Source organism: Oryctolagus cuniculus, chromosome 4, assembly GCF_051225735.1.
Source record: "Oryctolagus cuniculus isolate XC-2025 breed Fujian yellow rabbit chromosome 4, ASM5122573v1, whole genome shotgun sequence".
Classification (NCBI taxonomy): Eukaryota; Metazoa; Chordata; class Mammalia; order Lagomorpha; family Leporidae; genus Oryctolagus; species Oryctolagus cuniculus.
In genome coordinates this window covers 76510331-76524830 of record NC_142870.1, presented here as the reverse complement: position 1 = coordinate 76524830, position 14500 = coordinate 76510331, and the positions used below count along the sequence as shown (strand labels likewise).

Here is a 14500-nt window from a genome sequence, read left to right as displayed (position 1 = left end):
GCACGTATCTATCGTCTTTCAGTTCTGGAGGTCAGAGTCTGGAATGGACAAAGGCCTGCCCCCCTTCAGAAGACGCTAGGGGAAAGCCCGGTCCTTGTCTCTCCCAGCTTCTGGAGAACTCCTGCGTCTGTCGGCTCACTGCCCCCTCCTCCACCTTCTGAGCCAGCCAAGTGGCATGTTCACATCTCTCTCTCTCTCTCTCTCTCTCTCTCTCTCTCTCTGGGGCCTGTTCCCATTGTCACACCTCCTCCGACTCTGACCCTCCTGCCTCCCTCTTCTAAGCACTACTCTGGCTAATCCAGAGTAGCCGCCCCATCTCACCACCCTTAACTTAATCCTGCTTACACCATTCCTTTGACTGTGTGAGATAATGCATTCCCAGAGCCCCAGAATCAGGAGGTGAGCGAGCATCTTTCAGGCCATTACTCATCCTATCTCGCCCACAGAGCTCACAGGCTGTGAAAACAAGAACCTGCCGGTCCCTCTAGAGAGGCCCTGGACATGGTACAGGAGGGTCATGTAGGTCTGTATCCCAGAAACACTGAAGGGTCCAGTCTCAGGAGCCAGGATCTTCCCCCAGCTAGGAATTAAGGGAGGCTGGGGATGAGGGGCAAATTCAGTCCAGGGGTGCCTTGGCTCCCGCTACCAGCTCAGGGAGAGATGGACCAAAAGTCTTGGAGGTACCCTTAACCTGTGTTGTGCCCTTACACGCATTTTGGGCAGGTCCTCCAGGGGCCTGGCAGAGGGGGCTCGCTGGGAGGAAAAGGAGAACCTGTACACTCAGGGAGATCAGGGCGACACTCCAGGGTCGCTGCTAAGAGAATAACCCCTCGAGGTCAGCCTCAGCCGCCTAAGACCAGCGAGTGATGGTGACCCTGGCTGTGGGTGCCATCCCGAGTGGGGTGATGAGCCTATGGGCTCCATCTGTAAGGAGAGAGCCTCCTGAGAGGGGGTGCTCCTGTGGCGGCGCAGGCCATGCGGACTCTTGGTGCCATGCAGACTCACACTGAGTCAACGGAGGACTCCAGAGGGCCTGGGTGACAGGACGAGGTGGCGTTGACCTTGATAAGGAGATTCAGAATCCCATCTGAGATTTACGAAACCTAGATCACACGGCACAGTCAGAGCTTCAGGGTTTGAAGAGTGAATCGCAGCAGTTCAGATGCCCTGGACGCATATGCATAGCCATCTCATCGTGGTTCCCAGAACAAAGGTGCCAGTGTCCACAGCACCCATCACGGGAAGACTCTTTATGGGGATTCCCTGGGCACTGGGGATGCCTCCACCCCCACGGCACTGGCACTGAGCAGGTAGACCAGTGTCCCAAAGGCTGCAGAACAGAAGCGCCTGCTGTGAATGTTCTGGGTCCAGCCCCAGCCCTATTCAGTTAACCTGCCTGCGCTTCTGCAGGTTGTTTCCCCAGACTGGCTTCTGCTGAGGAACCTGCCTAGGACCCCTGTAGCCAGTGGCCTCTCTCTTCACCAGCTGTGTGAGGGCCCACGGAGTGGCCTGGTGCCCCGGTCACAGCTGTGGTTCTGCTGCAGACTGGCTGTGTGAACTTAGGTCACACTCCTTCTGAGTCCCTCCTCACTTGTCAAGGAGAGAAGTGGCCTCGTCTCAGACCTGGCGTCCTGTCATTTCTGTTGCCGTGTTGGTTTTCTGTCTGCCTGAGCCTTGATTATTCATTGTATTGGGCATTCACCAACAAGGAACTGAGTTTCCTTTTTAAAAAACTTATTTTATTTATTTGAAAGGCAGAGTTACAGAAAGAGAAAGGGAGGGAAGGAAAGAGGGAGGGAGGGAGAGAGAGATGTTCCACCTGCTTGTTTACTCCCCAAATGGCAACAATGGCCAGGGTTGGGCCAGGTCAAAGGTCAAAGCCAGGACCCAGAAGCTTCATCTGGTGTCCCACGTGGTTGCAGGGGTCCAACCACTTGGGCCATCTTCTGTTTTTCCAGGTGTATTAGCATGGAACTGGATTAGTAGAGCAGCCAGGACTGGAACCAGTGCCCATATGGGATGTCAGCATTGCAGGCGGTGGCTTAACCTGCTACTCCACAATGCTGGCCCCAGAACTGAATTTTCAGTATCAGCAAACACACCTTTAGTTAACAAATAAAAAATAATTAAGAACAGCTATGGGCCGGCGCCGCGGCTCACTAGGCTAATCCTCCGCCTAGCGGCGCCGGCACACTGGGTTCTAGTCCCGGTTGGGGTGCCGGATTCTGTCCCGGTTGCCCCTCTTCCAGGCCAGCTCTCTGCTGTGGCCAGGGAGTGCAGTGGAGGATGGCCCAGGTGCTTGGGCCCTGCACCCGCATGGGATACCAGAATAAGTACCTGGCTCCTGCCATCGGATCAGCGCGGTGCGCCAGCCGCAGCGCACCGGCCGCGGCAGCCATTGGAGGGTGAACCAATGGCAAAGGAAGACCTTTCTCTCTGTCTCTTCCTAGAAGTCTGCTTCAACTCTGGTTTTCTTTGGTCAGTTTAGTGATAGGTAGGTAGGTAGGCAAAGGCTTTTCTATTTTTTAAAAATGATTTGTTTATTTATTTGAAAGGCAGAGTGACATAAAGAGAGGAAGAGAGAAAGAGAGAGAGAGGGATCTTCCATCTGCTGTTCACTCTCCAAATGGCTACAAGGGCCAGGAGCCAGGAGCTCCATTCAGGTCTCCCACATGGTGGCAGGGAAGTACGTGGGTAGTGATCTCCTGCTTTCTTGGGTGCATCAGCGGGAAGCTAGATGGGAAGTTGAGTAGCTGGTATTGAAACCAGCGCTCCCATATGGGATTCCAATGTTGCAAGTGGCAGATTAACCTGCTGTGCCACTACACCCACCTATTTCACCTGCCACATTCTCCCTTTGATATTTTTTAAATATTTATTTATTTATTTATATGAAAGTCAGAGTTACACAGAGAGAAGAAGAGGCAGAGAGAGAGAGAGGTCTTCCATCCGCTAGTTCACTCCCCAATTGGCTGCAATGACCAAAGCTGTGCCAGTCCAAAGCCAGGAGCCAGGAGCATCTTCTAGGTCTCCCACATGGGTGCAGGAGCCTAAGGACTTGAGCCATCTTCTACTGCTTTCCCAGGCCACAGCAGAGAGTTGGATAGGAAGTGGAGCAGCCAGGACATGAACCAGCACCCACATGGGATACCGGCACTGCAGGTGGCAGCCTCACTTGCTACATCACAGTGCAGGACCCCTTTGATGTTTTTAAAGTGAAATAACCTTAACGTCATTCCTGTCTGCAAGTCATGCAGAGTGAAGAACACTTTGAGGAGAGAATAGTTTGTGCGTGTGTGTATCTGTGACAGTGTCATTCCTTGGTGTTTATGAGAAAGAGTGAGGGAATGTGTTTCTGGGTATGCAATTAAATAAATAACACGTGTCCTTTTATCTAACAGCTGAAGCGATGGAAGGCATTTGAAGAGGAAAACCAAACAATCAGAGGCATGGCCAAATATTTCAGCACTCCCAGCAAAGGCGCCCGTGCCCAGTATGTTGAGGAACAGAACTGCCACCCGAGAGGCGAGAAGAGCTCCATGGAGAGGCTCCTCACAGAAGTAAGCCACACCCCTGCCTGGCGGACTCCCTAGAGGGAGGAGCTCCCATCATGCACCAGGGCGGCACCTGCCCTCATTGATAGTGCTCTCTATTCCTCCCATTCTTCCACTCCCCTGACAGCAAGCAGAACCTCCGAGTTCCCAGGGATCCGCATGTACTTCATTCATTCAATGAACACATGTATACTGAGTCACAAGCATCGTGTTAAGTGTGATAAGCAAAGTGAATATAGTTCCTACCCTCACAGATCTCTCACAGTCTAGTGTGGGGAACACATTGACCAGCTATGAGGTGGAAAATGGGGCCAGCCTTGTGGTTCACTGGGTTAATCCACTTCCTGGGACACTAGTATCCCATTTAAGCACCAATTCAAGTCCTGGCTGCTCTGTCTCCCATCCAGCTCACTGCTAATGCACTTGGGAAAACAGCAGAAGATGATCCAGGTGCTTGGATCCCTGCCACCCACATGGGAGACCTGAATGGAGTTCTAGGCTCCTGATTTCAGCCTGGCCCAGGCTGGCCCTAGCTGCTATTTGGGGAGTGAACCAGTGGATGGAATCTCTCTCCCTCCTTCCCTCCCTCCTTCCCTCCCTCCCTCCCTCCTTCTGTCTCTGTAACTCTGCCTTTCAAATATAGTAAATAAATCTTTTTTAAAATGTGGAAAATGGAATTAAAAGCTACATTTATTTTGATGCAAAAAATTTCAAAATCCCAGCATGTGAAGGAGCCTTCAGAAATGCATTTTATGAATGGATTTCAAATATTTTTGCACTGAAATAAGCACACACACACACACACACACATATATTTGAGAGGCAGAGAGGGGGTGGGGGAACTCCCATGTACCCACTGGTTTACTCTCCCAAATGCCCAAAGTGGCCAGGGGGAGGGGGCCCGGGGCAGGGGCAAGAGCCAGGGAACTCATTTCAGGTCTCCCACATAGGCATCAGGGGCCTAATTATGTGAGCCATCCCTAGGCCTCCCAGGGCCTGCATTAGCAGGAAGCTGGAATCCAGGGCCCAAGCTGGGAGTTGAGCCCATGTACTCTGATGTGAGACACAGGCATCTTAACTGGTAGGCCAAGTGCCCACCTCTAAACTCTGCTTTTATCCATTTTCCACAAACTTTTTGAAGCTCCTTCATAAGCATGTAATCATACATTGTAATGAGAGTTAGAAAGGAAAAATTCAAGGTAGTAAGGGCAAAGGAACCAAACTTAGAGCAGTCAGAATAGACTCTTAGCAAAGAAACTGAAGGTAAAATACAAATTAAGCAGGCAAAAAGTTTTGAGAAAAGTATTCCAAGCAGAGGAAACAGTAATATAATGGCCTGGATTGTAGTGGATAGTGGGGTCTGTGTGATACGTTCCTTCCCTACAGATGAGGACACTTCAAAAAGTTCGTGGAAAATGAATAGAAAGCTAAGTGTATTTTGGTACAAATTATTTCAAAATCCAAGGACAGTTTTTCATGATGTACACTTCCCCTGAACTTCGTGAAGAACCCGCGTATATGTGGATTTCAGAGTGTTTTGCACATAAATGAACTCAGCTTTTAATTCTGTTTCCCATGACCTTTTCCGAGTACCCTCACAGAGTAGCGTTGTCTGGTCCAAGATCTTAAGAGGCCCTCGCTGTCTGTCCCAGGTACCAGCAACTGATCTCCACCCCCATCAACCTGGACAGGCTGACACGTGTACGGATGGGGACAGGGACTAGCCGGGGCCTCTGAACGCCACTGAGGCACTGGGGTGGGCAGCCCTCGGCCGTTCTTGTGTTCCCTGAGCCGAGCCGGCCCCTCCCATAGACTTGGGCCAAGCTAGGGAAGCCTGAAGAGAGCGCTTGGCTGCGCAAAGCCTGCGCTCCTCTCCTGGGGAGAGGGCACTAGCCCGGGGATCAGTCCGCACATGGACTGCAGCTGAGTGACGTGCTGCATTGGTTTCAGTACAGAACGTACCTGCATAGGTGCTCCTTGGAAACAGCCTTCTACCTCGGAACTTCCACTGGGCATTCCCAGTTCCTAGTGAGGGGACTGAGTCTGCAAAGGTAGCACCGTGCACACCCCCAGCTCCCCTGCACCTTCCTGGCCGTCTGGACCTCTGTTGCGCATCAGCGTGGAAGCGTCTGTTTCTTTACTCTTTTTTTTTTTTTTTTTTTTTTTTTGACAGGCAGAGTGGACAGTGAGAGAGAGAGACAGAGAGAAAGGTCTTCCTTTTGCCGTTGGTTCACCCTCCAATGGCCGCCGCGGCCGGCGCGCCGCGGCCGGCGCGCCGCGCTGATCCGATGGCAGGAGCCAGGAGCCAGGTGCTTTTCCTGGTCTCCCATGCAGGTGCAGGGCCCAAGCACCTGGGCCATCCTCCACTGCACTCCCTGGCCACAGCAGAGGGCTGGCCTGGAAGAGGGGCAACCGGGACAGAATCCGGCGCCCTGACCGGGGCGGGACTAGAACCCGGTGTGCCGGCGCCGCAAGGCGGAGGATTAGCCTAGTGAGCCGCGGCGCCGGCCTGTTTCTTTACTCTTTATGAAGCGCTCGGAACGTTATTTCAAAGCCAGCCCTCTTCCCACCTGGCAAGGGAGTAGCAGTGCCTTTGATACTCTGGGAAGCCTTCAAAGAAGCTTTTCTTTCTTTCTTTTCACTAAACAGAAGGCCAGAAACTTGGCTAGAACATCCACGATGGTTTCCATTCACAATCAGCTAAGGCTGGAACAGCCAAGTGGACTGGGAACCCGTGACGTGCTTTTTGTACTTGGGCCGTGCTACGCGCTTTCCCGAACAGTGCCTGACTCTGCTCTCTCTGAAGGAATGCCGGGGCCTGCAGAGGAAGGGCCCCACACAGGTGCAGCTGCAGAGGCAGGAAAAGCTGGCCTCGGCCGCCCACACCGCACCTGGCACACCTTGGCCAGGACAGGCCTGCGAACCAGCAGCAATGCGGGCCTGTGGCAGGCTGAGAAGGGGTCCATGGCCACACACCCAGCTCTGCAGCGCTCCTTAGGTAAACACAAGCCTACCTCCTGCACGAGGCCCGCCTCTGCCTTCCCAGAGTCCGTCTGTGGCTCGCTTCCACACGGCCCCCTCTGCTGCCCGGAGCCTCTCTCTTACCTGGCCATGATCTTCTCGTTCCTGCCCCTCTTGCCCATGTGACTGGGGGTTCACAGGAAGCCGTTGGGGGCAGCATCTGTCACGGATTTCCCAGTCTGTGTGAAGAACAGGAGCTAGAAGCTTCCAAGAGCTTGAAGAGTCCCCCTTCTGAACTCTGCAGCAGAGAAAACTCACCTTGTGCCTTCGTTCCTTGAAGCACCGAAACCAGAAGTTGATTCCATTTCTCCTACTGCCCGCACCCTGCGAAACGCGGCGGAGGGTTCTTGGCTGCCCCTGGTTTGCCCAAAGTAATGATTCACAAGCTCATGTGAATGCAGCTGCCAGGCTCCCGCAGGCTTTGCTCCCACAATGGCAGAGCCTCGCACTATGCCTCTAATTAGCATGCAGCCATGAGGACAACAGAGTCCCACTGCCTTTTCTGGAAGAAGGGAAATGCGCTGTGCAGGCCGAGGGGTCTACATCTGTCAGCAGGCAGCGTCAGAGATTGCGTTTGCTGAGAGTGGAGTACTCTTCGGCGGTCACTGTTTATACTGATTTGCTATATGCAGAGGGGTTTGTGGGTAAGGCACAAAAAGACAGCGTCCACAATGCACCCACTGCAGTGGCTGTCACCGGCTAAGGCGTCTCCTTAATTCTGTGAGGGGCTCGGGCCCCCTGAAGCCAGCATGAGAATGTGCAGGGTGGGCTTCAGGAGGAGGGGCTGGTAGAAGAAAGAGAAGAAGATCGGGGTCCTCCTGTGCAGCCATCATAGTGAGACCTTTAGAGAGAGAGAGAGAGAGAGAGAGAGAGAGAGAGATCTGGCACAGCCCAGATATGGAGAGCCTGGATGCCTCGCTGTTACTTATCCCCTCTGCTCCTGGTGAGTCCTTGAGTCATGCCCACGTACCCAGCAATGCCCAGACTCCACCACTCTGCAGGACAGGAGCGGGGAGAACAGGCAGGCAGGTGCTTAGCTGAAAGCCCCCTGCCTTATTCACAGTCGTTTCCTGGCCCTGGCCTCTGTCCTGACGGCGAAAGCAGTAGGCTACGCCAGGGTGAAACGGGGAGTAGTGAAAGCATCAGAACTCATCTTCCTGCTGTCGACAGGAAGCAGCGGGTTAGCCTTGTGGCTGCTCCGGATGTAGGGCTGTTGTACTCCCATTGCTCTCCCACTTGTGCACAGCTCTCCCATGTGAGCTTGAGAAGAAACCACAGGTCCCGTCCCTAGGCTGGGAATGTGCTTTGGTGTCCAGAGCATGCCCAGTGAATACCCAGATGCTCATGCCCGGCTTCTAAAGGGTGTGGTAGCAGGGAAACAGCCTTCTGGTGTTCAGGCAAGCACTTCCTGGAACTTAAGGTCTGGTTACTGCCTTCCCCAAACCCTCAACCCAGTGCCGTCTGCCCCGGGACCTCCAGTTGCCCCTGAAGATCTCACCTCTGCTCCTCTGCCTCTGAGTGCCAGGGGTTCCCAAAAGTCCAGGTAGGGTCTGAGCATCAGCTGCCGCAGCAAAGGTGCAGGGCGTAGCTGTGCCCTGGACCCCACCACTCAGCTGCCACCCCTACCTCATGCCCCGTGCTCTTGTACTCAGAACTGGCACATCTCTGCGGCTCCCGCCTGCCAGCCCCGCTGCGCACTGCCTGGCTGTGCAGCACGAGGGCCGTTCAGCGGCTGCTGTGCCCCAGCCCCATTCATCTTCTGGGCTGCACACTAGATCTACTGGATCAAAAACCTAGGCCCCCTAATCCTTCTTTGCCCATTTTTTTTTTTTTTTTTTTTTGAGCTTCTCCGATGACTCCGATGCACACACTTCTTTGAGAGGTACTGACAACTGCTACTGCCACTGGCTTTGGCCTTTCACCTGCAGAGGTTCAGCCTGGGCAGGTGATGATGCCAGCCCGAGATTCTCATTGGCCCTCCCCGGATCTGCTCTTACCCCTTCGACCTGGGCGTCTCCGCCTTCCTCCCTGTCTTTCCCATGTCTAGGCTCCGTAGCCAGAGGCAAATGCTGGTTGCCCTGCGTGTTCATCCTCTGGGGATGTGTTCAGATTCGTCTGTACTCTATGAAAGTGTGGTAAACCCAGGACTGACCCATCCCAAACTATTCAGGCTAGTGGCCTGCTGAGTAAGCTGGCGGTCTCAGTTCTGGGGAAGATGAGAGGGGGTTCAGCGGCCAGCACAGAGCCAGAATGTGTCTTCCGCCTCCTCACAGACAGTGTCACACAGACTGGGGACAACACGGGGAGACGAAGGTCACACGCATCAGTGGTGGCTAGCCTTACCGAGTGCCGCAGGTCGGTCACTGTGCCAAGCGCTCCATGTGCCTCAGCTCCGTCCCCGATGGAGGAGCCGCCTCACAGGTTCCCCCCCCCCCCCCCGGCCCAGACATTGGAAGAACTGGGATTTGACCCCAGGTCTTCTGGGAAATGGTGTGGAACCCCCAACAGCATCTTTCACTGATGGTTTTGCTTTTATTTTACAGAAAAATGCGGTGATTGAAAGCCTGCAGGAACAAGTAAACAATGCCAAAGAGAAGCTGGTGAGGCTGATGGCAGCTGAGTGCAGCTATGACCCCGCCGAGGGTGCAGTCCCCCCTGCCTTTTCCCAGAGCGAGGGCGGCCTGCAGGTGGCCTCTGCCCAAGGCCTGCCAGCTCAGGGACCTTCAGACTGCCCCCCTGGCGGCAGCACGGCTGCCCAGGGCTCCCAGTGTACCGCAGTGCCTTCGCCCCCAGTGCAGAGCCACCAGCAGCCTGGGCGAGACAGCAGCCCCTCCCCGGGGCAGAAGGAGAAGACACCCGACGTGAAAGACTTCTCTCACCCTGTGGACTTGGTTTGCAGACAGAGTCCAGAAAGAGGGGCCCAGGGACCCGCGGCCGCTAGCCAGAGCGTCACGCCGGGCAGGGGGAGCTCTGATCCCCAGAGACTGAAGCAGCCAGAGACCTTGGAAGAGCCCGCGAGGCGGCTGCCCAGAGTGAACTCGGTGATCAGGGAGAAGCTGCAGGAAGTCTTAGAGGACCTGGGCCTGGGCCCCGGGGCGCCCCTCCCCAGCCCCCCGCCTTGTCCTCAGCAGCTCTGGAAGAACAGTGCCGCCCCCAGCCCCCAGAAGATGCCCCTCCGCAGGGAGCTGGGCTTCAGCCCGTACCTGGTGAGGAGAAGGCGGGCGGCGCCTCGCGCTCGCTCGCTCGGTTCTGGCTCCGTGCCCTCATTTGTGGGGCACCGGGTAAACAGCACTCTTTCTGGGGCACACAGTGGGCTGAAGGTGCAGAATGGGGACAGCCCCAGGCCGGACCCCCAGTGTGCTGATTCCAGGGTACCTAGGCCCTCTTCCAGGAAGCCTTTACTGCTCCCCGATCCTCGGGGCAGGTTGGGCACCCTGGAGGGCAGCAAACAATGCCAGCCAGAGCCTGGGGGCGCGGGAGGGGGCAGTGCTGCCTTTCCTCACCAGTCCTCGGCTTCTGGCCGAGCACCAAGTCCCACTACTCCACACCCACCCGGGGCCTCCACCGACCTCCCTGAGCAGTGGCCGCTGCAGCCTCCGCGGTCCCCAGGGTGCCCCTCCCTGTCTTCTCGGTGCACCTACCTTGACACCGAGTCCAGCAGCTCAGATGAGTTCTTCTGCCGCTGCCACCGGCCCTACTGTGAAATCTGCTTCCAGAGCTCCTCCGGCTCCAGTGACAGCGGCACCTCAGACTCTGACCCTGAACCTGCTGTGGGGCTGGCCTCCTGGGAAAAGCTGTGGGCTCGCTCCAAGCCGATCGTGAACTTCAAAGATGATCTGAAACCCACGCTGGTCTGAAGAGCCGCAGAGCTGGTCTGGACAGAGTCCAGGACAACGGCCCCGAGGCCTGTGGGAGGAGAGCCGGTTTCTGGTCTTCAGGGACCGGCCCAGTGGCCTGCATTTGACCAGCCCTTACCGTGTTGCAGCCACACTCACTGTGCTACTTGGGGCACCTCTTGATCTATAAAAAGAGCGGTGCTTCCTGTCTTGTTACTACCTCACATCATTACTATAAAAGACTGCAGTTGGGTAACTGTAAAAGATACTGACTCCTTGAATGAACCGGTGCTAAGTGAGTGCATAGGGTTTCTGCCCAGGTCAGCCTGCATTCTACAAAGCTCTCCATGTACACAGATGGATGGACAGACAAGGTGGAAATGGACGGGAAGCATCCGCAGATCCTGAGCTGTGGACTGTGACCTATCAAACTGGCTTTTTGGTGGACAGGCCTACCCAGAAGATAAGTCTCCATTGTCCTTGGGCCTCCCATCCTGGAAGGGTGTGCATGGTTGGTGCTAAAGGTTGTGAACAGCATCACCCCCGGCTTTCCAGCCTCTGGCCGGACTCAACTGAGAGCCGCTTCTGTACCACTATTCCTTGTTGTCTTTCTGCCAGCCCAGCCCCTCTCGCACCATCATCCCTGAGTGTCAGGTCTCCATGTGCCCACAGGCCTCCCACAGCTCTCTCCTGGGCTCAGCTGGTACCCGGTCTTGTGGCCCACACCCTGACCATCCCAGTGGTGCAGAGCTGCACTAGGGGGAGCACATACCAGCAATCTCTGTTGCATTAAAAGGGAGGCCTACTGGTCAAGAGACTTGGTGCCATTGGGGTTACATGACCGGCAACACTCACACAGATGAGAAAATAGGAAGAATTGGGGGACAGAAAGAGGGAAGAAAACAAGTTTTGAGTTTGGCATGGTGCTTATAATATCTAACTTCAGAAGTTCCTTATGATAACCATGGGAGTAGACACTGTGACCTCTACAGATGGGAAATAGGTGGTTTAGAGAAGGGAGGTGACTCCTAGCATCGTACTGCTGGGCAGTGGCTGAGGGAGCTCTCGCTCTCAGCCCCTGGGCCTCTAATTTGGTGGATTTCCCGGAGTACACACGTCTTCATTCACTCTTCTGTGAGTGACAGGTGAGGCTTGGCAGGCCAGACAGTAGAGTAAGGGCAGTGTAGAGAAATTGAGATGTGCTCCCCCTGCAGTCCAGGATAGCGAGACTGGGTCCCTCGCCCCAGGAGCAATCCTCCCCTTCCTCACTGCTGCAGAGGTGCCAGGGAGTTGCCCGCCACCAAAGCCACAGGGAGAGCGCTGCTGGGTCCGCTTTGCTTGTTACTGAGCTGCTGGTCATTTACAGGCTGTCCCCTGCACCTGCTCCGCTCCCGTGTGTGCATCTGTGGGCGTGCACAGGTTTATGGGAGAGAGTTTGGGCCTTGTGAGGCTGGCTCTAAATGTGTCACAGATCCATCCTAGACTCTCGCGGACTGCGACACCTTGTGACTCTTCAGATCTGGACAAGGAGGTTCCCCTGGTGGCACAGCTTTCTTCTATCGACTCTGTTAAATACAAATTTCGTAATTTATTCTGCGTGTGCGTTTGTAGTTTCTGCTTGTGCTGTTGGCATGTCCAAGTGGTATCTGAATAAAAGAGAGATGAAGGCAAGTCTCTTCAGCAGTTGTAGTCTTGAGCCGGGGAGAGGGACTGGGGAAGACTGAACCCCCCAAAGGAGGGGAGGCGCAGAAGCTGTCAGACTTGCTGCTCTGGGTTCCAAGAGGATCTTCTACCAAACATCCACTGGGAGCAGATTTGTCTGTGGTCTCTGTTCCATCCTGGAACCACTCCCCCAGTGGGAGGAGGAAACACTGCAGAGCCTGGGCTCCTCCTACCTCCCGGGGCGGGGGCTGGGGCTGGGCTTCATCTCCTTGAACTCCCTTGCTGCCTGAGTGCCACCAGCAGCAGCCCCGTTCATCCATGTGGAACGTACAGGCTCTCGGCCTGGCCCCGCTTCAAGCGTTCGTACTCTGCCGCTAGACCCTCAGTCCCAGCCTCCACGCCCTCCGACCCATCCATCCTTCTACCCTGCGTTTCTTTCCCCACCGTGTGCGTCTTGTGAAGTAGCTGTGCTTCTACGTTCAGCTGGAGCGCCCCTCCCTTCTCAGCCTCTCCTAAACAGACCCAAGTAAACCTGAGGCTTCCGCTGCCCATCTTACCTCGAACAACTTTATAACCCTTGCCAGGCCTTGCTGAAACATGGAGAATCCACCCCAAGTTGTTCATTTGGTTCAAAACCCATGTGCCAAATACCACAACTGCCGGCCCGAAAATGTCCCCAGATCTATTATTTGTTCTGTGCACACCCCACACCCCCGATCTGTGCCAACTCCTTTCCTAAATTGTTTGCCCGAAACCAGCGAATCCAGTGATGAAATCCTTCGAGGGGTGAGTGTGCCTTGACTTCTGGCATGTCTTGGTTGTTATGCTGTTGAAGGAAGGGCAGTAAATTGTGCGGAGGAATCCTGCAGAAGTAAACATCGCCTCTGCTGCCGTCATCCCGGCTCTTTCTGTCTCTGTTGGTCCTGAGCATGGCACGGAGCCAGGCCTGCTCCTGACTCCAGCATTTGTTCTCTGCTGATTGAAAATCTCAGGGTGGAAGGTGTCCACACTAACCCCAAAGTCTGCCCCTTTGCCTCCCAGCCTGTCCCAAACCCACTTTCCTGAAAGGATCATCTTGGCCTTCCCAGAGTTCCTAAAGAGAACACAAAGCATCAGATGTAGGAGGCGTGTTGTTTTTCAAGAAGCCCGGCACTTGGCGGGTGGTGAAGAGAAAGGTCAGTGCACATTCCACGGAACCTCATCTGGGTCTGCATTTATCATGTTCCATCCAGACGCGTCTCCTGCACAGACTGAAAGTTCCTGGAGGCACCGAGTTGCCTCCTTCATCTTTGTGTTCCTCGGAGTAGCCATCAGAGAGATTTGTCCAAGCTGTAAGCCCAACAAATGCTTACTGGGTGCATAAGTGGGTGCAGCAGAGGAAGGCAAAGACCCCACTCGGGCTGCAGGAGGGCACAGAAGGCAGACTGACTGCACTCTTTCCAATGAGTTCAGAGCATGAAACAGCATCAATAACAGATCCGGACGTAACCAAATTCTGAAAATGACGGGGCTTTAGGTCTCTTAGGAACAGCGATGGAGTTAATGGAGGAGAAGTAAGTTCTTTCAATAAAGGGCTTCCCCTCAAGATGTGTTCTTCACAGGCCTGCTAGTGGGTAAGAAGCAGGAATAGCAGAACAGTCTGTTCATCTTCATCACCATCAGCTTCCTGAGTCTCCTCTCCCAGAGCCCCACATAAAGCAGTCTCCCTGTTGCCTCTGGCTGCTGCGTGTTCCTGGTGACACTCTCCAGGCCCTGTAGGGGAGGTTCCAATGCAGCGATGGTGCTCAGGAGGCCCAGCGCAGGACAGAGCTCGCCCCTTTGTCCTCAGACTGTGCTAAGCCTCACCTCCGCTACCCACTCTGATGTGTTTTCATCCAGAAGTCTGTCTGACTTCAGCATCCCCTACCAAACTGCGCTTGAATTAGGCAACATCTTGAGATATTCAGTTCACTGTTGAGGTCCCAGGCAGACAGGAAAGGCCAGTGTCGGGAGGCAAAGTAACCTGTCGTGAGTGTGGCAAGACCTGGGTCGGGCTTTCCCAAGTCACGCAGGCCCAGAGAGTAAGAGCTGGGGAGAGGCCCTGGGGAGGCCTGCAGGTGACAAAGAGAAAAGCAGAGGACAGGGCAAAAGAAGAGGAAAGAGGAGAAGTCCAAAGAGCAAGGAGAGACGGAGAGGCGGTGGAGGAGGGAGTCAGGCAAACAACCAACCATTCTGCGTGGCCTGCTCAGCGGACACGGAGCGGCCGCTAAGAAACACGCTGGCTCCGGTTCTGAGTTGAGACACAGCAAGGCTCACTTCCTCAGGGAAGGCAGAGAGACCCAGCAGCGTCCTTTCTGTAGCATGTGTGTCGCCGCCGGTCCATTTCCTCACTTTCCCCGCTGGACTGTGAGCTCCATGAGCCAAGCATTTGTTACAATTGGCTTGGTT

General features: G+C 54.9%; 1 protein-coding gene across 2 annotated transcripts in view; it reads left to right on the top strand.

Moving 5' to 3' along the window:
• GPR156 (G protein-coupled receptor 156) overlaps positions 1-12080 on the top strand; it is a 114645-nt gene extending 102565 nt beyond the window's left edge. For both annotated transcript variants that reach the window (XM_002716658.6, XM_008266872.5), the window contains 2 exons: positions 3402-3560; positions 9119-12080. In XM_002716658.6, coding sequence (XP_002716704.3) covers positions 3402-3560; positions 9119-10432 — 1473 coding nt within the window. In that variant the 3' untranslated portion in view covers positions 10433-12080. The remainder of the gene's footprint in view (positions 1-3401; positions 3561-9118) is intronic.
• The last annotated feature ends 2420 nt before the right edge of the window (positions 12081-14500 follow it).